Consider the following 24929-nt stretch of genomic DNA (forward strand, 5'->3'; position numbering starts at 1 on the left):
ATGAATTAAAGATTCATTTTAAAGAGAAGCGTCATAAGGTTGCCCCAAAGTGCTTAGTGAATCATCAGTTCTGGGTTATGGTGGTTGTTTTTACCCTTTGGGAGCCTTTATGAAAAGGTTGCTGGATCTAGCAATCTAAAATTACACAGATAAATTCAGTTTGCGCACTGACAGTCCTTTGCTTTACACAGCTTAGATCGAGAAGAGTTTGCGTTCTGTGTTTGTTGTGTGCTGCAGAGTCTCTTTGCTTTTGTAAGTTTAGTATTTATTTGTTTTTGCCATGATTGGTTTAATGTGTAAATTCTCTTTGTTGTGATTGGTTTAGTGTGTCCTGAGGTTAAGGTCAATTGTGTTGCCTTGATCTCTGTGTCAGTAAACAGGCAGTAAAATAGACACGGCACTTAATCTAACAAGATTTCACGTTTCCTCCAGGTACAAATATAAACTCTATTATAGTGTGCTTGTGTGTGTGTGTTTACTTTTTACTGGCTGCTTATGTGTACCCTTGTTTGTTGGTATGCATGTTGTTTGCTTGCGTACCTTTGTTTATGCGTGCATTTGTATCTTCTTTTTAAACTGACATTCATTCAGAGATACCATTTGTTTTGATTGCAAATTAATAATTTTTATTTGTAGTGTAGGCATTTTGTAGGTATTTAGATATTTTGAGATGTCAGATCAGAGTGAGACCCTCTCTGCTTGATCTCTTATTAGTTTGGTTATAGATATTAGATGCATTACAAAGATCTAACAGTGCTTCACATTGCATTGTTCTCATTAAACTCTAAATGATTACAATAGAGCTTTTAAAGTACAGTTGTTGCAGTGGTTGTTATGAAATCAAGCTTAAATGATGAAGTGCTGTCCATGGTCCTGGAAAGGTATAGCAAGCTGCTTTTACACAGCTTTAAGTTTCAAGAATGTACATTATTTTCTTACAAATTTTAGATATGTTTGCAATTTAATTGGTGGAATTCCATGCCAATTAATATTGAGAATGAAGTCATAACTAGTTGGATCTGGTTTGGGGCACGTGGCACGCCTGATATATGATGGTTACTTGGTGAAATCCTTCGGGACATCCCCAACTGTGATGCTAGTGATGTGATTGTCAACTTTTTTGAATGTGATACGGTAAATAACTTTGCTGAAGAGCTGAGATAAGCAGTATTTGCAAGTTTTTGACTTTTTAGGTTTAAAAATGTGAAATATTGTACAATAAGTGCATGGATCTGTAAAACATCCCTCTTTTGGGTTCTGACTTCACTACCTTTGTATCATTAATACTTAATGAATTGACGCCATTTCTGCAAAGATCTGAAACCGTTTCTGTCACATGACACAGCTGAAGACACTTTATGTACTGGTTACTGTGGCAACTGCAAATTTTTTTGTGCAGTTTTCCTTTTTTTTACCTTTAAAGATTTGCCTGGGAGTCTGCCTTTGAATGTCACATAAATTAGTTATTCCTGAATGATTTCCTATAGCAAACTGTTCTGTGTTCTTTCCATGTATTCTGTGTTTGCATTGTGTGGACCCACCAGCTAAGGGTTTAGCGTCATGATTTATGAAACACATTTCACCTCCCAGAATTTTACAAAGACACATTTGAATGTTTTTCAGTATTTATTCAGCAACTGAATAACAGTCCTAATTAAAAGTATATTTGAATCATTTTAATTAAGGCTGTTAATCGATTCAAATTAATCAAATGAATTGCATAATTTGCTGATTTGCTTACTTGTTAATCTCAAATAACTGCATTTGTCAGTACCCAGCAGTCACTAATGTTGACAGAAATCAGCTTTCATTGAAAACGATTGACTTCTTGTTGCTTTGTCACTGAAAATCAGTATCAGTGTAACGCCACTTAAGTGAGCATTGATTTGTTAATTTTTACAAATGGTGCTTTCAAATTTTCTAGAATTTTTATAGTCCACAAACCTGTCTATTTGCCAAATATTTGTCTTTAGTCTGCTGTGATAGGCATGTTTTACCACGCTGAGCAGAACCAGGCACAGATAATAGCCCTCGTCACAGTAATGCTAATTCACTCCTTAACGATAAGCATTTAACAGGAACTCACTGGGCTTATCAGACTCTAGGAATCTCTCACTCTCCTGGGCAGGAGAGAATGATGTCCTTGCTCTCTAAAGTGAGTTCATATGAAGTGAGATTGTTTGAGATGCAAGAAAAGGACTGCTGTGGCAATCACTTTTGAGGGGGGTGATTAATTGGAGGATTAATTGTCAAGCTGGAACAACGTAGGACATTGTGGGAACATTCTGCTTAATGAAGCATGCTGGAGTGACAAAAGAGAGATATCTCCTGCATTCATATGGTTTCTTACACATAATTATTCTGCCTCTTAAGATACCTCATTTTAGGCAAATTCTAAAGCAGCATTGCATGTAATCCCAGAATGCATTGTAATAAGGTCTGAGATGATGGCAGACATAAATATATATAATCTTATATATAAACCTTTTTCTTTTCAACATATATTACTTTACACAATACTTTGTGTTATGTATTTGTATGCTCATGTTATTACTTATGCTGCTAACATATAAATCCATTTAAATCAGTTGCGAGTCTAGTGGGTTCACTTATGAGGATCCTTGATGGCAAGAATGGTCCCTATGTAGTCTATAGGGAGCTCACTTGTTTTGTCAGGGCTGTTGTCGTGGCTGTGCGGTTTTAACAGTTCCATCAGGTCCTTTCTCTAGTGTTAATGTGGTGGATGGATCATTTATCTTCACTAGCGCTGCTGTAGCGACAGAGTCAGCAAAATAAAGCATCTACCTGCTGCCCCCTGCAGAGAGACAAGAGAAAGAGAAAGAGGGAGAGATGCGAAGGCGCCTGTGGCTGATTGCACTCATGCTGTTAGTAAGCAGGATGCTGCAGTAAGCCGTATTTATTCAGCAGGGACCGTCCAGGGTAAGAATACTGAAATCATGAGATGAGGTGACAGGAAATGCTTGAGGCTGTAGAGCACCGGCGAGCAGTGCCATAACACTCACACAAACATCTAGAGCCTCTGATGACCTCCTCTGAACCCATACTGAGATCAAGAGCCCTCTCCAGCCATCACAGGAAGGCCCATATCAGAATACATTTGCAAGAATAAGGCCTTATTTTCAAAGTTTTCAACCCTGTTGTTTCATTTATACAATTGAAAATCGAGAACTGGTTCTTACTCACCAAGCAACAAACATGCAGCATGACCCCTGTAGTCCGATTCACGAATGAATGAATCTTTCGCGCCAGTTCCTCTTAACGAATCGGTCAGCTTGGTTCACGAATAAGTCAGTGATGAGTCAGAACTCCGCTCACTCACTCAGGGTTACTGCATTAACAGTCTACTTTTGGTCATATGTGACTTGACTTACAGTAAACCAAGTAACTTACTGTTATGTTGCTCTTTAAGTTTGTGAGAGTTAAATCTGTGTTTTGTTGTAATAGATGTGTAGATGTAGGTTGTTATAGATTATTTACATTTAGTTAACCAGGCAATTAATACACACAGATACAAACACATACTATATATGCATACAGTACCAGTCAAAAGTTTGGAAACATTACTATTTTTAATGTTTTTGAAAGAAGTCTCTTATGCTCATCAAGCCTGCAGTTAAAAAAAACAAAAAACAACAAAAAAACAGTAATATTATGAAATATTATTACAATTTAAAATAATGGTTCTCTTTTTTTAATATTTTAAAATGTAATTTATTTTTGTGATGCAAAGCTGAATTTTCATCAGCAAGTACTCCAGTCTTTGGTGTCTTATGATCCTTCAGAAATCATTCTAATATGCTGATTTATGATCAATGTTGGAAACAGTTGTGCTGCTTAATATTTTTTTTATAACCTGAGATACTTTTTTCAGGATTATTTGATGAATAAAAAGTTAAAAAGAACTGTATTTATTTAGAATAGAAATCTTTTGTAACAATATACACTACCGTTCAAAAGTTTGGGAACAATAACTATTTTTTTTTAAAGAAATTAGTACTTTAATTCAACAAGGATGCGTTAAATTGATAAAAGGTGATGGTAACGATTTATATTGTTAGAAATGTTTTTATTTTGAATAAATGCTGTTTTTATGAATAAATGCTGTTAACGTTTTACTCATCAATGAATCCTGAAAAAAGTATTCCATAAAAATATATTAAACAGCACAACTGTTTCCATCATTGATAATAACTGAGTATCAAATCAGCATATTAGAATGATTTCTGAAGGATCATAAGACACCAAAGACTGGAGTACTTGCTGATGAAAATTCAGCTTTGCATCACAAAAATAAATTACATTTTAAAGTATATTAAAAAAGAGAACCATTATTTTAAATTGTAATAATATTTCATAATATTACTGTTTTTTTTTTATTTTTATTTTTTTAACTGCAGGCTTGATGAGCATAAGAGACTTCTTTCAAAAACATTAAAAATAGTAATGTGTCCAAACTTTAGACTGGTACTGTATATATTGGATATGTAACGCCCTTTATCTCTGGAGGCACTGTAAATACTACTGTAACTACGCTAACTATTACATCAGTTTTGCCCAAATCCGAACCACCGTCACATGTGCAACATTTCACAATATATATATTTTTATTTTATACTGTACCTCTCTTACATTCCAAGTCCATGCAATGATGTGTTTCAAAAACAGCATTTCCTCGACAGCCTTACAACTACAGTACACCTTTATTTAGCTGTCATATGGTTCAGAGTTCATATTTTTACTGAATTACAATTTTTGATCATCACCATGTTTGAGATTTGTGTGTTGAGGTAGGCTATATGTGCTTGCTTCTTATTGCAACTTATGCAATTTATTTGCCTGCAGAATGAAATGGGTAAAATGTATTCCTCTAGTTTAAGAGGCAAATGATGTTCATATTGTGTAGCTAACCTTGAAAATAAAACACGCCGATGAAAAAACAGTGATTATAGCTGCATGCATTGCTAAACATTTTTAGGTGCCTTGACAAGAAGTTTTAAGATCAATCATTTCATGAACAAAAGTTTTAAAGTTGACTTTAACTGGAGCAAATTAGTTTGTTAGAAATAACTTAAAAAGTTGAATGCAATAGGTTGCCTTATTTTTTTAAGTTATCTCAACTATTATTTTTTTTTACAGTAAATAGTCAATAGGCGGTAATGTATTATGCAAAATGGGTTACATGGTGACGTACTGTAGCTACATTATGGAAATAATAGCAGGACTACAAACGAGGCGTTCAAGGCAGGTTTTTTTTTTCTTTTTTGTTGGAGAGATTCACTCCCTTTGGCATGGATTTTGTGCTTTGTTAATTTCAGTCTGCAATCTGTGCTTCTCTGTTGTTGTCTCCAGATATTTCACTGCAGTTGTGTTGGATTTGGATGAAGGAGAAATAACCAACAACAGGCTGCTGCAAGACTATTACATCTCCAGTGAGACCAGAACCATTCTGGTCCTGTCAGTTTTATCCATCCCCTCAGATTCAGAAATGTAACAGTGTGGTTTATTACAGAGCCTTCTGGGAGTTAAGGACACAGTCGCATTGCTTCGATTTTCTGATGAACAAATCTGATTCCTTGAAGGTTCTTTGCTTTTAACCTTTGGAAGAACGTAATCAAGCGGCTGTATTGGCTGGTGTTTACAGATGTTGATCCAAATAGAACTGTTTGTTCTGGCTTTGCTTTAATGTGATTCTCTGTGTTGTTCAGCCTCTCACAAAGTTTAATTTTAATGAAGTGCCTCTTTGTGATTCGCTATCACTCTAGAATATTCTTTCACACACTCAGAATAAACAAACTTGACATTCTCCTTCAGGTCCTCTTCAATCAAGATGGACTTGGGCATCATTATGGTGTGTGCTGACCTGAGCTAAAGATCTCCTTATGGGTCAGTACTCTGTTTGTGCTCTAATTAAACACAAGGGAGAATTTTTGAATTGGTTGCTTTCCAAATTCACACCAAGATGTTTTTGCTTTTGTCTTGGACCCAGTTCTTTGCTGCCAGTGTGAATCAGATATGTGTACATTCTTCTTTTCTGGAGTCTGTGTGTTTGTTAGAAATACACTACTGTTCAAACGTTTGGGGTTGGAAGTTTTTTTTTTTTCAGGATTATATGATGAATATAATTTTTTGTATCATTATAAATGTCTTTTACGTCACTTTTGACCAATTTAAAGCATTCTTGCTGAATAAAAGTATTATTTCTTTAAACTTTTAAAAGGTAGTGTATCCTTGACTTGTCGATGGATGTTTCAAGAGAGATGTAAGTGAACACTCAGTAATTTTGTGTTGCACTGGCTGATATTGCGGCTGTCTTGGGCATGTACTGACCCTGAAATCTTTCAGCTATCGATTCCATTGTAGAAATTCAGTTTATAATCAGCTACAGAATGATTAATTTATGTTGCGTGAGTGAAGTTATTGAGATAAAGTGAGTAATATTCAGTTGGCCATGGCACAACCCACATGAATGTAACGCTAAAAATTAAGGGAAATAATCTTCTGTCTAACTATGTACTGACCATGATTACCATGTTACCATGTTTGACTCTTGTGGTCATCAAGAAGTCTGTACCAGCTTGTAACACTTAATAGAACATTACCAGGGATAATTTGGCTTGCTTTGTTTGTTTTTTAAACAGCTTTAATACCTATGTAGATAAAATAGGAGGTTAAATGCATTACATAAGCATACTTGCACATAATGTGAATATTTGCCAAATTATGTTTTTTCACTCTGATACAAAATAAAACTTTAAAATTGTTACGAATATCCCAGAGATTCAAACAGAATGAATTTAACAAGTAAAACTAATTAAACCTGACATGTTCTGTGACAGTATTTTTTTCTTCATCAATTGAAATATGACCTTTATTTTAATATGCATTACCCTCTATTTTCACCACATGAAAATTCCCATTAATCACCTGTGTGAAATGACATATGATCCAGCAGCATGAAATAGTCGTGTCAGAAAGGGCAAATGGCTGGATGTGAAAAACAGCATCTCTGAGCCTTAGCTCTGATGAAGATAGCGGCAAGCTGCCCATATGTGACTGTGATGAAAGATCACAGTGAATGTGGTTTTAATCTCTGAGCAATGTCTCTCAAGGACAACCGCTGAAGCACCTCAAAGTGCTCCCTCTCTCTCCGGAGCCGGCTTTGACGGATGGCCCAGCGGTTCTGAAATGATAGGCTATTATTTTACTTTGCATTGGATAAATGGCAAGGCTTGCAACTCTGTCCTTGTAAGGCCTGGCAGGACCAGATGGGGAGGATCGGCGGAGGGCTATGGGACGTGCTTTTGTCCAGACAACTTGATTTCATTCCATTCATTAAAGTGTTGGGTTTTCCATGACTGTACAGAGGTTCAAGAGGATCTCTTGAATTCAGGAAAACGCAATGATTTAGTTATCAGCTTGTTTGAATCCCACCACACTGTTTTGCAAACATCTATTAGTGCTTCCTACACACCCATGGGGAAACGTCCCAGAATTTAGTTTGCAGAAAGGTTGAACAAGTTCTAAACTGATGCTGAATGCCACACTCACTCACTCTCTCTTATCTGTTCCTCTCTTTGTCTTTCATAGATCAGCTAGATTCATGGTCTCCACCGCCGTACTTCGATGAAGACAGCTACCCCTCCCCTCCTAGGAATATGAAAGGTTTATCAAGCGGCCGTCCTCAGCTCACCTTCACATCAGGACACACCTGTGGGCTGCCAGACTGCGATCAGTCCCTTGATCACTTGCAGCATGTCGGCCCCGACCCTCGCTCTCCCTACCTGCTCAGTCCGACCGAGAGCTTCCCTCTGGATCCGCACCGCTGCTCGCCCCGCAGCTCCATCCACTCAGAGTGCATGGTGATGCCCGTTTCCATGGCATCTGACCACGTTTCCAGCAGCACCTTTCCCAGAATGCACTACAGTTCACACCACGACGGCTCGCGGGATGACGGCTCCACTTCTCACGGTGGCAACGGCGGTGGAGGGGTCGGTGTCAGTGTTGGCGGCGGTGGGGGCGGCGGGTCCGGGAAGATGAACCGTATTCCCGCGAACCTCCTCGACCAATTTGAGAAGCAGCTGCCGATTCATAGAGACGGTTTCCACACGCTGCAGTACCAGCGCACGTCCGCCACCACCACGAGCAGCGAGCAGCGCAACGAGAGTCCTGGGCGCATCCGCCACCTGGTGCACTCCGTCCAGAAGCTCTTCACCAAATCCCACTCACTCGAGGGGTCTTCTAAGATGAATGGCACCAAGGGAGACTCTCGCTCAGACAGCGGACATCACCACCACCACCATCACGGACATCACCATGGAAATCACAAACACAGCAAACGGAGTAAGAGCAAGGAACGCAAGTCAGACTCCAAGCAACGCTCAGGGATAGCTGGCTGGTGGAGTTCTGATGACAACTTGGACAGCGACAGCACCTACCGGACTCCCAGCATCATGAGTCGGCACCACGGAGATCATATTACTCACTGTTACCCAGACCATGGGCACTTTGGTGACCTTTCTCTCAAGACCTCCAAAAGCAACAACGATGTAAAATGTTCGGCATGCGAGAGTATCGCTATGGCCCCGGAGGGCAAATTTATGAAGCGCAGTTCTTGGTCGACGCTAACCGTCAGCCAGGCTAAAGAAGCCTATCGCAAATCTTCCCTGAACTTAGAGAAACCGACCATGCCTCAAGATCTGAAGTCCTCCATGAGGCCTTGTCATTATTTGCAGGTGAGATCTCTTACATGAAGATGTGACTGCTGGTGAGGACAGTGGTTCTCAACCATGGGACCTCAGCAAACTTCCAAGGGCGCCTCAATACATTTAAATTTAAGTAAACTACAACAACTAAAACGCAAGGAATTTCTTATTTTAAATTCACCTCCACAAAAACTTTTTTTTCCTTGAAGAACCAGGATTCCCAAAATCTAGAAAACCCTGGATATACTACTGAATGAGGTAGCCTAATTATAAAAGAGTGATTCTAAACCTAGAAAAGTCATGCATTAATAACATCTCCATGGCCATTTTTATTTATGAGCATACCTTTTTGCCAAGTACAAACATATTTTATATTGTGATTAAAAAAAATGTGTCCTTAATTTTTATTCAGAAAAAAATTATAAACACCTAGAAGAATCATGGAAACATCTGGAAGAAGCATTTGAATATTGAAGTGAACAATGGGGGCCCCTTGGAGTATGAGAACCACTGCTCTAAGATCAGTTTCAGTGTTTGCATCTGTGTGGGGAGTAATGCTGTTCGTTTTTAAAACAAACCTCTGTGTGGCTGCTTTCTGATCCATGGCTTATTGGTGCCTGTAGATTGTTGTTTAGCATTCAGAGGGTTCCCAGCAGAGTCAAAAGTAATAGTCCACTGAAAGGGTTGTTACATAGATGGGAATATGTTTGTTTTCGCTGATGGAGAATATAGCCTGATTGAAGTGTGCGTGTGTGTGTGTGTGTGTGTGTGTGTGTGTGTGTGTGTGTGGTGTTGTTGTTGTTGTTGTTGTGAGGTGCTAATGTGCTAAATTGAGAGGCAGATTTATTGGTCTTTTCACTCTGAATAGACCAGTTTGTTCCTGTTGTTTATGTACAGAATTATTGCAAACAATGAGTCATATTGATTAGCATTGATCTTTCTGTGCAAATGCGTGATTTTCCGAATGCATCACATTTCGTCGGGATTCATTATTCATGGTGCTGTCAGACCACTGTAAATAGCTTCTTGTTGTTTTCTAGTTCATTTGTTCAATTAGGCCTGTTTATCCTATGTATGGATGCTGGATTGTCACAGGTTAGCATTGTAGCAAAATGCAATCCGTTTCCAAAATTGCTTAAATGAATCACATATCTGTCACAGTAGAGTACAGCTACTATGCGAATACTTCTGGAAATTGCTTGTCCATTATTGTGTTTTAGTACATGCCCATGCTGTTTTAATAGTACTAGATCTACTTTAAAGATACACTGTGTAGGAATTTCTCCCATCTAGCGGTGAAATTGTATTTTGCATTCAAACGAATAGTGCTCTCTAGCGCCTCGCTTTTTCAAATGTGTGTTACAACTACGGTAGCCGTTATGTACCAAGAAGCTATGACAACATATCTTCCAATAGCACTTCATCGAGTTTAACTATACATGTTCTACTGTTATGCTGCCTATATAATGAATTACACAACCAAGCAATGAAAAAAAGCTTGTAATTTAGACCGTAACATTGACTTACCTGTCGAGAAGAAAGCAGGCAACTTCAGCGTCCCTTTCAAAGTCTTTCTCCTTCATTAGCTCTTTCCACCTGGGAAAAGCTATCCCGATATTTACCCTTGTTTTTTTAATTCGCCGGTCACATTTCCTTTTAAATTACATTTTTTGCTTTTTTGGCGACGAGGATTCCTTCTCCTGTGGCTCAAAATAACTATGGTCCTGCATTATAAAGTACCGTGCAGTGCAGCCTTTCAAATTTGCCGGGGCAGTGACAAGCGCCTCTCACTGATCTCCTGGTCTGTTTCAGCTGGTTTCAGTCACGCTGGCTCTGAATGAAAATGTGTTGAGGTAGGCTAGTGCTTTTTGTCCCTCTCTGCTATTATAGTTTTTCAAGATGGCGGAATGACATGGAAGCCTCCATGGACTTACCCATCCCATGTAAATAAAGATAAGAAATTCTTCACTTACGAGGATAAGTCAGATAAGTCAGGTAATTTTACACCAATGAGGACATATTTATGAATAAAGACATTGATTTTAGCTAATAAAATACTTAAACTACACAGTGTACCTTTAAAGAGGACAGTGATTATGCTTTAGTAGTTAATTCGTCTCATGTTAGAATTTGACTTGTTTCAGCCTCACTTTAATTAGGATAATGCTTTATTCTTATTCAGAACTGGTTCCATTTTTTTTAAGTTGACAGTAAAATGAAAATTCACCCTATTTTCTAAACTCATGACATTGACCTAATTGTGAACGATTAATTCATGCATGATGATAATTTTTTTGACCTTGTAATTTTAAATCAATTTGAAATGACAGTCTTTTTGTCTGGTGTTGTATGCCGGACTTGATTGTGTTAATGGTTCTCGCACATGCCAAATTCATGCCATGTTCTGCCAAAGCTGACAGAATAGTCTCCTGCACTTCTTATTCAGCAGCACCCCTTCTGAATCTACTGTCCAAAATATTGGATTCCTTAACAAATGATTCTTATATGTGCCAGTTCCTTTTAGTGGATCAAAAACATACAGCACAACCAGTGTAGTCTGATTTCTGAACTAATGATTCTAATGAGTTCTTTTTAGTGAGTTTAAAACATACCGAACAACCAGTATAATTCAGAGTCTGAAATTAATCTAATGAGTGATTTTTTATTTTTATTTTTTAATGATTGAATTTTATCAATAGTATTCTTAAATTCGAAATATTAATGAATTAATAACAGTGTGTTTTCAAACTGTTTAGTATTGTAGTCTAATATAGTTAAGATTGATTATTGGACTGCATATATGCAACCTTTAAAAAGACTGTGAAAAGTCATCAAAAAGTCTTTGCAAACACTTAAACAGGATGAATTTCCATGCTGTTCAGTTAGTCTGTGCTTGCTAGTGGTGGTTTATCTTGTAGACCAGCATTTGCCTTTAGCTGGTGAAGATAGTTGACCGATGTAGATTTATGTAACCAGGTTGAGAGACCAGCATCCAAAACACAACATATGCTGGTCTGTCAGAACTAGTTAGTGTTTGAGTAGTCTGTCTCAAGCAGTTAGATCAGCAGGAACAATGAAAAATCCTCAGTAAACATCTGCTGACACAGCAGAATCTACCAGTCCTGGACTTATGCAATAGCACAGCAGAAGCAGTGAGGCTTATGGCCCCATTGAGATAATTAATGAATGGATGGATCTGAGTGTTTCCTCAGGGAAAGAAAGAATCCAGAGTTCCCAGAAAGAACCTAAATCAATATTTTTAGTTTTACGTTTTGGAGGCTTGTGGGGATGTAATTCAGGTCCCATTGAGTAAACTTAGACAACTCTGAGTCTATATCCTATGCAATTTTTTTTTTTTTTTTTTTTGGTCAACAATGGCAGTGACAGAAGATTAATGTGCCTGATATTATCCTGAAGTGAATCTGCTACTTTTATGCTGATACTTTCATTGGTCAGTGAGGTTAATAGTTGTGTAAGTTGTGATGGTAAAAAACAGAAAGTCTGTTGATTAGTGTGCAGAAATTGTGCCCACCCTTCATCTGGATATACTTCTTGTGTCCATATGTCTAAATCCAATTTGTCAATACCATTTTGGTTAAGCTTGTTATGGAGATGGTTGATTTATTGACAGCAACCTTCATATAAAGACAAAATTGTACCTTTACAGGTCACACAATATGCTAAATGCTCAAAACTTACAAAAGACACATTTTTCTTTTAGCAAAAGTGGAAAACTTTCATCATTCATTTTTCAAAAAAGCTAATTGGTTTTCATCAGTATTCACTCCTAATTCTAATTTCAGCTCAAATGCATCTGTGGCAAAAATGTGGACTTTCACTGAGGGATGAAAACAACTCTTCCCATCTGTCTTTCTTAGCACACCAATTAGCTTAAGTGTGTTTGTATTTCAAATATGCCGAAATGGATTAAACATCAGCCTGCAGAAAGGGGACAGAAACCATCCAGCAGTCAATGACTGTGATGCATCTCTGGGTCAGGCGTTTAATAGTTTCTCTCGACCCCAACAAAAATAGCCTGCACCGTCTATCACGCTGGTGCTATTTTTGGCTGCTGTTATCGATGCAGCCAGCTGTGACGCAAACTCTCCAGGAGGGACGTTCGCCCCTTCACTCTGATAGCCCCGTGTCCTGAACACTGCCAGCCGAATGATAGCAATAAAGCAGCTATTTTTGGTGTGTGTTCATAATGGATTGCATGTCGTGAGTAGATTCAATCATTAGCTGAGATTGTGATTTGGATAAAAATCAATACTAAATTGCTTATGAGATGACTTTTGGCAAGGGTTTCCTCCACGTTTCAACACTTCTTACATAAATCATCAATCATTTTATGAGGAGGACAGCAGTTCATTGTGGACAGAATCATCGATGGATAGCAGTTCCAGTTGCGCTCTGTTTGAATGTTATGAACATTCACACTGGCCCCTAAAATTAAGTGGGTTCACGTAGATTTTGAATGTAACTAACTAACATCCTATTTATATTTATATCAAATATCTTTAAAAAATGAAGTTGCTTGATTATTGTTGGTTGAAAAAGTGTTTTTCCTTAGATCATTTGCTGACAGATCTGCACCACCTCTTTCAAGCTTAATCAGAATCGGATTATTCCCTAATGAGGTGTTTACATTAAGGCTTTTCATTCCCTATGAACTCTCAGTCGGATTACAAACGGATTATTAAAATGCATGTAAGCCTAGCAACAGATTTCACTGTCAGTTGTGTTCATTTTAAATATTTCAGTATGACTTTTATGGTGATATCAGCTACCACCATGGTGATATCCTTAGCTCTGCATCCTAATAAATAATGACCCATTCATATATACTGCATACTCTTAATTCACATTTTTGTTAATTAGCACAACTGTTTTCAACATTGATAGCAATAAGATATAAGTTATTTTAAATTGTAATAATATTTCACAATATTACTGTTTTTACAGTTTTTTTTTTATCAAATAAAGACTTCTTTCAAAAACATGAAAAAATCTTACTGACTTCAAACTTTTATATTATTATATTAATAATATATTATTAATATTATATTAATATTCAAGTTGCTGTAATATTGGTTGCTAGTAAGTGTTTCTAATTCTGGATTCCTTAACATTGTTGTTTGGCTGTGTAACTGGCAATAACTTTTGAAAACCACAAATTAGATGGATTGCTTGTAAAAAAAAAAGTCGTTCCTACTAAAATAAGCATTCACAATGATAATGTGTTTTTATATAAATTGCAGCAGTGCACAATAGCCTACATCATATCTTGAATATAAAGAACTAACTTGAAACAACAATAATTCTGACATGGTTTTTCACATGTAATTTTTGATTGTATTCCTGTATGTGGAAACATTGTAAATTATGTAAAACATTGAAATTGCTCATAATAACATAAGGGGCGTGTCTAGAGGGGTGACACTGGCCCCTCTGGAATATGATTTATGACTTTTCTCCAAATTCACTGTGAAAACTCGTTGGCTGCATGCTGCGAGAAAGGGAAAAAGTCTTTGAATCCTCCTTACGACCTTTCAAGTCCTTTGTGACAAGAATACACCTTTATCTGAGCATACATAATGTCCGTGCTTGCCGTTTGCTTGCATGAACTATGAATCTGACGTGAAGTTCGCATTTGCGCATAAATTTGAACTAAGCCTTGCAGCGTCTAACCGCAAACTCTTTTAAAACTTTGACACATATTACTCTTCTCATTATGATTCCACCTTGTTCCTTCACTCTCTGTATTCTTCAACTGCCTCTAAAAAAGAGAGGATTGTATTTTAATAGATTTTCTGATAGGTCAGTAGAGGTGAATCTAATAAGCAATTAATAAGGCTGTTTACAAGCCAGCAAGGAGCCAAACAGCAACCCTTAAACACACACACACACACACACACACACACACACACACACACACACACACACACAGAGAGAGAGACTCAAAGAGACTTTGTCTCGACAACAACTCAATAAATTGTGAGAGTCAGACAACTAAAGAGGTCAGGAAAAGCTGGAGTGTGTTTGTGTGTGTGTGTGTGTGTGTGTGTGTGTGTAGATGGGTTAGGGAATGTTGGTGACAGCAGATGCTATTTGTGTTGCTGTTTGTCCCCTAAATGAGCTTAAACGTGTTTGATCTTTCAGACAAGATAATCAGATACACTTGTTCAAAAAACAAACACGTAAATTAGCTTTAATATTGAACTTGTTGAAATGGCTTAAACTGAATTAGAGCAAAAAAAGGAATTCAATCCCATGCATTAACATTCAGTGCTTCTCTGAATTTAATTATGTTGTTTCACCACTGCAATATTTTGTATTTTGTGATTTAAATGTCTTATAAGGGAAATATTATTGTAGTTTGAGTATGAGTTTGTGGTCAGTCATTTTTTTTATGTTTTTGAAATAAGTTTATTATGCTGCTTTTATTTGGTAAAAAATGTGATCATCTGTTTTCTATTTAAATATAATTTAAAATGTAATTTATTCCTGTGATGGCAAAGCTGAACTACTCCAGTCTTCAGTGTCACATGATCTTTCATATCATTTTAATAATTTATGCTGCTTTGTTGTTCAAGAAACATTTATTTGATTGGAGAAAAAAAAACATTTGATTTTTTTTTTTTTTTTTTTACAATTTAAATGACTTTACTTTTTTCTTTTGGTGTGTCCTTGCTGACTAAAAGTATAATTTTTTTTTTTTTTTAAATCTTACTGACCACAGTAGTATATATACTGGAGTATCTTCAAATAATTACAAAAAAATTATAATATGCTGTTTTTTCCTGGAAATTCAGTAGTATTTAGTATTTATGTAATCCAGTAAATTAAGTACTTTACAAGTGAAACTTAATCTTTTTATTCGGGTCTTGATATATATTAAGAAGAATAATTATTAGTTTAATCATAACAAATTCATAATCTTAATCTTAAACAAATGAAGTCATCTGGTTTCAGTGTAGCAATATCTTAAAATTATATAATAATAGCATTAATAATAAAAACTACATTTTTCCTGTCACATGGTACAAGTCATACGCAGGTCTATATAGCATTGGTGCTACAGAAAAAGTTTTGTAGCACAGGCCACACAATTGTAGCACAATTATAAAATGTTTATTACCATCTCTGAAAGCAATGAACAGGCATGTGAGTGACAAAGGACAATGTTCCATACAGGGCACAACAAATACAAAACTTAACAAGAAATATCTTCAGACAGACATTTTATTTGCCAAAAATAGCATACTGTCTGCAGGAACATAACACATCTTGCTTAACATTAAGTAAACAATATTATTGGCCAATATCAATAATCACAATACAAATACATCCATCCGTTTTGGTTGAGCACTTGAAATGCCTCTTCATTAGAAAGGTCTATTGTTTTATTATAAATTATAATGACAAAAATCTGTGATAGTAATTTCTTAATTTTTGACAGGAAAGTATCCACTGAGAGAAAAAAAACTCCTGTTCTCTATAAATAGGGATGGTGTGATTGTGAGCAGTCTGTTTCTTTCATACTGGTAGCCGAAGGACGCCCTTGCGTCCACAAGTGAGACTCATAGAAGTCATAAAACTTATGACGTTTCAGGAAACCCCTTAAATGGACAAAGGCATCCAAACATCGCTGTAGCAGAATAAAACGCAGATAGAGACATTTTGACTGATGAAACATGAAGACAAAAAACATACGGTTGCAACAATATGGTTTTTCTGTGTTGTTTTAGACATCTCTGGTATTTTCATAAGAATAAAGTATATTTATAATGCAATGCTAATCAACATAGACTTCATCACTGTAAAGAGTACTATAAAATTATATAATTTTTGCCTCATTCTATGATATGCAGCCATGTCAGATTATGTCAGAAGTTATTTCAAACACTCAATGTCATGAAGTGAGTTTGCAGTCAAAACATGTCGTTACATTTTATCTTTTGTTGGAAAACAGTTTTTGTACAAGTGTAAGTTTGGAAAGATGTTTGGTGCATGTTGCTTTTCAAATGCATGTGTGACACAAACTTGTAGAGAAGGAGCAGCATTTACATGAACCAATCAATCTGCCCTGACCAGTACTGCACTTCAACATGAAACACGCTGTGCATATATTTAATCAAAAATCACTGCCTTTGCAATTCCATGATAACACTAAGCCAAATCGCTATTTCGGTTAATCGTGCACACAAACAAGCACACAACAAACGGCTCTGTCTCACATACATGCAAAACTGTATCGCACGCATGCTGCTGTGGCAAATTTATTCATCGCATTTTTTCATGGCACGTGCGACATAGCCTATATGTCACACTGTTTACAGCCTTGGTCATACGGGCCATCCATACTGGGGGAGCGGGACTCAAATCTCAGTGATTTATCAAGAGTTTTACACCACAGATTGTGTCTGTCCTCTGGCGTTTTTGGTTAATTAAATGTCTAAAAATATCAATCTCCTTCAAGACTTAATTAACCTATAGACTTCTATGGATTATGTGTGTGGGTGTGTGTACAAGGGTGTCTGTGACATTTACTAATTTTCATTGACTCCTGGATCAGAATAATTCTTCTTGCAGAATGCTAAAGACCACAAGGCCATTGAAATGTGCCCCTGTGACCAGGACGAGAGGCTGGCTGATAAACAAAAGGTTTTGGTAAAAGGACACACAGTCACAGAGTTAATAAAGCTGTTTTATTTTAAATGTCATACAGTTGTAATCAAAATGATTCAACCCCTATTGCAAATCAGTTCTATTGGCAAATTTTTCAGACTTTCAGCTGTTTGCAATAAACAAATCAAACAAAAGGAATGGAAATAGCTTGACACAACAAATGTTTCAAGTGGTTTCCCCAAATTCAACTGAAAATGCAACTTTTAATGACTTCTGCAGCCCTCAAAACAGCACAAATCCTCAAAACAGGTGTTGTCTCAGGCACACCTGATGCAACTAATCAAGGGCTTCATTAATTGCACCAGGTGTGCTTGAGCTAGAACACATGAAATATCTGAACTGGCTAGGTTTGTTGAGTGTCACGTTTGACTGCATGTTAGAAATATGGCCAGAAGTCAAAAGAATGGTCCAAAAAGCTAAGAGAAGATATCATCGCCTTTCAGAAACAAGGAACAGGATACAAAAAGATAGCAAAGGCACTAAATGTTCCTAGAGACAACGTTGGAAGCATTGTTTGCAAATTCAAAGTTTAAGCAACAGTGGTTACACTTCCTGGACGGGGTAGAAAAGGAAGCTATCAACTGCTGCAACCAGTTTTCTGAGAAGGCAGGTTCAGAAAACCCCTTGAGTGACTGCAAAAGACCTGCGGCAAGACTTGGTGGCAACAGGCACTGAGGTTTCAGCTTACACAGTAAGGCGCGTACTAAACGCATGTCAGAACTCCAAGACGTGCACCACTACTGACCCAAGAGCTGACACAAGAAAAGTTGGCTCCAATTTTCTCAAAATCATATAAATAATACACATAAGTTTTGGGATTCTGTGATCTGTGGAGCGATGAAACAAAACTGGAACGTTTCGGCCCTATGGATCAGTGGTATGTCTGGAGGAAGAAGAATGAAGCATATGCTGAAAAGAACACTGTCTACAGTTAAGCATGGTGGTGCTCAGTGATGCTCTGTGGCTGCTTTGCATCCTCTGGCACTGGAAACCTGCAGTATGTGGAAGGCAAGATGGATTCATTGAAGTAGTCATAACAGGTCATAACAACAAAAGGGTGTTCTACTAAGTACTAAAGATGCTTGCCATGAAGGGGTTGAATAATTTTGAGACTGCAGAAGTCATTAAAAGTGGGCATTTCCAATAGAATTTGGGGAAACCTCTTTAAACATTTGTTGTGTTGAGCTACTTTGATTTGTTCTTTGCAAACAGCTGAAAGTCTGTAAATTTTGCCAATAAACCTGATTTGCAATGGGGGTTGAATGATTTTGATTACAACTGTATACTGTGGTTCACTTGATTCAAATCCTTAATGAAATGTGTTGCATTCACTAACAATTGTGTACTTTGAAGCACTATTTTTTTTTATGTTAAAATAATTATTTAAAAAAAATATATATCTATAATTGTCATTTACTCACCCTCATGTCATTCCAAACTTGTTTGACTTTCTTTCTGTAGTAGAAAGAACATTTTTAAGAATTGTGCTTGTCGACTAGCCTGGCTAACGTCAGACCACATCTCATTGAGATGAAATGAAATCGCGCTGCGAGCAAGGCAGTATGGGGAAACCCAGGCTACTTGTCGACCAAAATTTAAGTCGATAATAATCATCACCTCCAGTGAGCTGTTAACCACTGTGACCAGATCAGTGATTCAGTAAACTGTTTTTTAATGTTTTTGAAAGACTCTTATGCTGCATTTATTTGATTGTATACAGTAAAAACAGTAATATTGTGAAATACAGTATTATAACAATTTAAAATAACTGTTTTCTATCTGAATATACAGTGAGGAAAATAAGTATTTGAACACCCTGCTATTTTGCAAGTTCTCCCACTTGGAAATCATGGAGGGGTCTCAAATTGTCATCGTAGGTGCATGTCCACTGTGAGAGACATAATCTAAAAAAAAAAAATCTAAAAAGAAATCAAAATATATGATTTTTTAACTATTTATTTGTATGATACAGCTGCAAATAAGTATTTGAACACCTCTCTATCAGCTAGAATTCTGACCCTCAAAGACCTGTTAGTCTGCCTTTAAAATGTCCACCTCCACTCCATTTATTATCCTAAATTAGATGCAACTGTTTGAGGTCGTTAGCTGCATAAAGACACCTGTCCACCCCATACAATCAGTAAGAATCCAACTACTAACATGGCCAAGACCAAAGAGCTGTCCAAAGACACTAGAGACAAAATTGTACACCTCCACAAGGCTGGAAAGGGCTACGGGGAAATTGCCAAGCAGCGTGGTGAAAAAAGGTTCACTGTTGGAGCAATCATTAGAAAATGGAAGAAGCTAAATATGACTGTCAATCTCCCTCGGACTGGGGCTCCATGCAAGATCTCACCTCGTGGGGTCTCAATGATCCTAAGAAAGGTGAGAAATCAGCCCAGAACTACACGGGAGGAGCTGGTCAATGACCTGAAAAGAGCTGGGACCACCGTTTCCAAGGTTACTGTTGGTAATACACTAAGACGTCATGGTTTGAAATCATGCATGGCACGGAAGGTTCCCCTGCTTAAACCAGCACATGTCAAGGCCCGTCTTAAGTTTGCCAATGACCATTTGGATGATCCAGAGGAGTCATGGGAGAAAGTCATGTGGTCAGATGAGACCAAAATAGAACTTTTTGGTAATAATTCCACTAAACGTGTTTGGAGGAAGAAGAATGATGAGTACCATCCCAAGAACACCATCCCTACTGTGAAGCATGGGGGTGGTAGCAATGCATCATGCTTTGGGGGTGTTTTTCTGCAAATGGGACAGGGCGACTGCACTGTATTAAGGAGAGGATGACCGGGGCCATGTATTGCGAGATTTTGGAGAACAACCTCCTTCCCTCAGTTAGAGCATTGAAGATGGGTCGAGGCTGGGTCTTCCAACATGACAATGACCCGAAGCACACAGCCAGGATAACCAAGGAGTGGCTCTGTAAGAAGCATATCAAGGTTCTGGCGTGGCCTAGCCAGTCTCCAGACCTAAACCCAATAGAGAATCTTTGGAGGGAGCTCAAACTCCGTGTTTCTCAGCGACAGCCCAGAAACCTGACTGATCTAGAGAAGATCTGTGTGGAGGAGTGGGCCAAAATCCCTCCTGCAGTGTGTGCAAACCTGGTGAAAAACTACAGGAAACGTTTGACCTCTGTAATTGCAAACAAAGGCTACTGAAACAAATATTAACATTGATTTTCTCAGGTGTTCAAATACTTATTTGCAGCTGTATCATTCAAATAAAGTTAAAAAATCATACATTGTGATTTCTGGAATTTTTTTTTTTTGATTATGTCTCTCACAGTGGACATGCACCTACGATGACCATTTCAGACCCCTCCATGATTTCTAAGTGGGAGAACTTGCAAAATAGCAGGGTGTTCAAATACTTATTTTCCTCACTGTATATATTGTTATATATATGTTGCTCAAGAAACATTTCTTCTTATTATTAATGTTGTAAACAGTTTAGGATTATTTGATGAATAGAAAGTTCAAAAGAACAGCACCTAAAAAAAAGTATTGTAAAAAGGTATGTTGATAAGGGAAGAAGGAGGTGGGAACCGGCGAACATTTCACATAGTTACATTTCACGGACGACTGCTGCACACACATTAACAAAACGTAATGTAAAGTCCAGGCCTGGTCCTCTTTCGTCCTTCACTGTCAACGGTCCTCCTTTTATGCTTCCGTAGCTCCTCTGTGAGAGATACAAGGCAGGTGCGGCGCGCAGGTGACGCTCATTATCAGTCACGCTACCTGCCCTGCTTGTCACAAGTATTTTTTTTTTTTTTTTTTTTTTTTTTTTAAATCTTACCCCAAACTTTTGAATAGTAGTGTAAGAAGAATAAATTGTTTGAACTTTTATGAATGTTCCAAGAAGATCTTCATTGAATAGCAAATTAAATTTAAGATGGCTTTTTATTCAAACCTATAGAATTACTTGGAATGTCATATGGATCACTTTTATGGTGATTTTGGGGTTCCTTTTGAAAGCTTTGAAATCTCTGTTCTCTGTTCAATGTAGTGACATGGAAAAGAGTGACCAGCACAGTACTTCCAGATCCTCCTTTTATGTTCCACTGAAAAAAGAGTTTTGAACAACAGGAGTGTGGAACAAATGTGGAGATGTGTTGGTCTGAGAGGATGTTTTCAGAGTACTAATGTAAAGTAGTGTTATGAAGGTTATGAGGATGAGAACGGTTGCTAGGTGACAAAATTGTTCTCTGCTAGTGTGAAAGAATGACACATCATAAATATGTCAGTGCCTTGTTTCTGACATGTGATCGTTCAGTCACTTATCAGATCTCAATGAGACATTGTCCATTCACAAGAAGAGAGATCATGACAACATGGTAATATTACTCAGTCACTGTCCACATGTAAAGTTAGTCTGTGATAAGTGGTTTCTGTGAAGATGTTGTTGGGGAAAGTGCCAAGAATTAAATGTCAGCCAGTATAGGTGATGGATAACAGTCGTGACAATGTCACCATGTTAGCGGTGTTGGCAATGAATTGTGTTGGACTCTGTTTTAATGAGCATCCGGCCGTTTACTGCATACGCTGTTCTTATTTTCTTGGTCTTGCTGACTGCTTCGTAAACAGACATATCTACTTTTTAAGGTGCTCCATTTTCACTTAAAGTTCTCAGAACCAACTCTGGGCTGTGGGCAAAGGGAAAGTCAAACAGGCTGGGGTCGAAATCCAGATCAGTCCACCAGCATATATATTATCCAATCGTGAGGCGAGAGTCGAGGTCAGACGAACAGAGAGATCAAACAAGAGGCCTATCCAAGCTCACAGTTTAGATCAGGCTGATAATCAGAATGGCAAGACAGTCCAAGCAGGCCAGCAGTGTACTGATAACCCAGACTCCAAAACCAGAACCAGGTCAGATGGTCAAAACCAGGAGAACTGTCCAAGACCAGAGATTTCCAGGAGGCAAACAGGCTAATTGCAGAATGCGATCAGCTGAGTGCTGAGAAAAGAGAACAAAAAGAGCGATCAAACCTGAGCCTTGACAGAAAAGGGTCAAAAACAAAAAGGTTTTTTTTTCTTTACAAATAGTAGGTGAACAGAGGTACTAGGGAACAGATTTTCTAACAACTCTATCTTTCTTATCCTTCTGTCCAACATGCAGTATTTTGTGACAATATATATGTATGTGGGGTAGGTGTGTCTATGCTTTAATAACTTATAATTATATATCTGTCATATGAAAACAGTATGTGTGTACGCACAGGTCCCTCAGGATGAATGGGGAGGGAGAGATGAGGAGATCCCATGCAGAAGGATGCGGAGCAGCAGTTATGTTAAAGCCATGGGCGATCAGGACAGCGGAGACTCTGACGGCAGCCCTAAAAACTCCCCTCAGAAAAGCGTGCGACCCGACGCGCTCGTCAAATCCGTGCTGCAGAGACAACTTTCAGACCAGAGGTAGGAACTTTGATCAGCCCATGAATCTCATTAGAAAGCCCATCTAATCAGAGATTAGAGTGATTAATGCACAAAGTCATAAAGCAGAAAACAGGCATGCAATCATTAACCAGTTATTTATCCCCAATCACAGAGGCCCACATTCTGCGACATGTGAGATCCTTTTTGTTGAATATGCAAATGAGTTTTTATGAGCCATCATGAAAGATTTGCAGTCACATCACAGATTGAACATTATAGACTCTCTCGGTATGAAAACGGGACAGGCTGGTTTACCTCTTGAAACCGGCATCTAGCAATACCGGTACATTTGAGTGAAAAATTGAAGCAATTAAGATGACAAACACGCATATAATCATATAAGCTGCTGAAAGTGATTCAGTACACACTGACACCTGCTGCAACTGAACTCTCTGCATCTGCGTTCTTCATATCAAAAAGCAATCCTGTTTATTATAGAAAGCAAGTGTGAGTCAGACATCTCTGACTAAGGCAAGAGCCTTCTACAGTCTGCTGGTCATGTCAGGCACTGAATATTGAATGCTAGATGCTAAATATACATCATAAATAAGCTAAACTTTCAGTAATATCTGCTAACAAAAAAAGTCACATTCATTTTGTTTCACGTGTATACATTTCAAGCACACAAAGAAGTTAAAGTTTTGAATATTTTTATCCTAGTTTTTGTAAAAATTCCAGATATTGTACCATTTTCTGCCAGCATTGAATTTGGGATATTCCTGTTACACTGCACTCGCTCTCTCGCACAATACCACCTGGTGCCTTTGTTCTCCCCCAGACGTGAGGATTATTTTCTGCTCTGTATTACAGGGGCTGTACACCATTATGCAGAGCTCTGAAACATGATGTTATAAATTTGGCAAGACTGCCTCTCTCAAAGTACATCTAATGAAAGAGAGTGTAGCACATCAAATGAGCTCTTCCCTTGAGTAGGTGCATGGAACAGTGCATTCATCATGTATTATGAAAAAGTATATTTATACAGTATTAAGATTGTAAGGCGGCAGGGATTCCACATAAAGATGTGTCCCATTATTTCTAGCTACACTGTAAGTTAGCGTCACATTCAGGTAAGAAATTATTAGCACTGGCTACTTTTAAGAATTTCACAGTCCCTTTAATAAAAGTAGACCTCATTCATTCTCCAGAGAGCTGTTTTTTGTTGCCATTTTAAGAAAAGAAGCAATTAATATCTTTATGGGTAAGATGATTAGATCTAAGTATAAAAAGTGTTAAAATCTGTCTTAAAGTCCCCCAATAATTTTATCCCTTAAAACTCATCTTTGATCGTCAAAATTACAAAAAGTTTACAAAAGTTTTTTCCTTGAAAAGGAAATTTATGGATAGGATATTTCATGCCTTAAAATAGCTTGAATGTAACTCTACACCCTTGCCTCATTTAGTATACGCGGTTCTATGGATATGCAAATTAGCCCCGCCTCCACTCACTCGCACCAGCTCAGAGATCCACTCATTGACGATCACACGTTGACCTGATTGGTTACAAGGTAGTTTGTGAAGTCAGAAACACCAGCGATTTCAAAACTGTGTTTTTGAGACTGTCTTTGGTTCTGCAGTGGAGAAAATACTCAGCAATGGTGTTGACATGAATTTGCACATGGTTTGTCTTAAAGCTTATTTAAAACACCACATAGACATATAAACAACATTAAAAGCTGGATTTTTACCACAGGGGGACTTTAAGTACGTGACTGATTTATGTTTAAACGTGTTGAAATGTAATCTCTACCAAGAAGAATATATTTATCCGTAAAACTTTCTTCATGCGCAGCGGAAAGCCAACCTAGTCAACCATTTAATCTCACAGTGATCTCACCATGAGTTCCCAGGATACTGATGTGGTCACAATGTGAGGTCACAGCCCACTCACTATGTGCTCAAACTGTGAACTTACGGGATACACTCATACTGTGATCACAATGTGAGTTCACAGTGCACTCATGCTGTGAGCTCACCATATGAGACCACTGTGATATCATTTTGTTAAACTCTCATTCTGTTAGTTTAGTGTGAGTTCACTGTGATCTAAAATTAATGC

General features: G+C 37.7%; 1 protein-coding gene across 5 annotated transcripts in view; it reads left to right on the forward strand.

The window, feature by feature from the left end:
- Window positions 1-24929, forward strand: part of dlgap2a (discs, large homolog-associated protein 2a) — a 147807-nt gene that overhangs the window by 94841 nt on the left and 28037 nt on the right. For all 5 annotated transcript variants that reach the window (XM_079852751.1, XM_079852747.1, XM_079852748.1 and 2 more), the window contains 2 exons: window positions 7609-8753; window positions 22656-22849. In XM_079852751.1, the coding sequence (XP_079708877.1) occupies window positions 7609-8753; window positions 22656-22849 (1339 nt within the window). The remainder of the gene's footprint in view (window positions 1-7608; window positions 8754-22655; window positions 22850-24929) is intronic.

This window comes from Squalius cephalus, assembly GCF_949319135.1.
Source record: "Squalius cephalus genome assembly, chromosome: 20".
Taxonomy (NCBI): Eukaryota; Metazoa; Chordata; class Actinopteri; order Cypriniformes; family Leuciscidae; genus Squalius; species Squalius cephalus.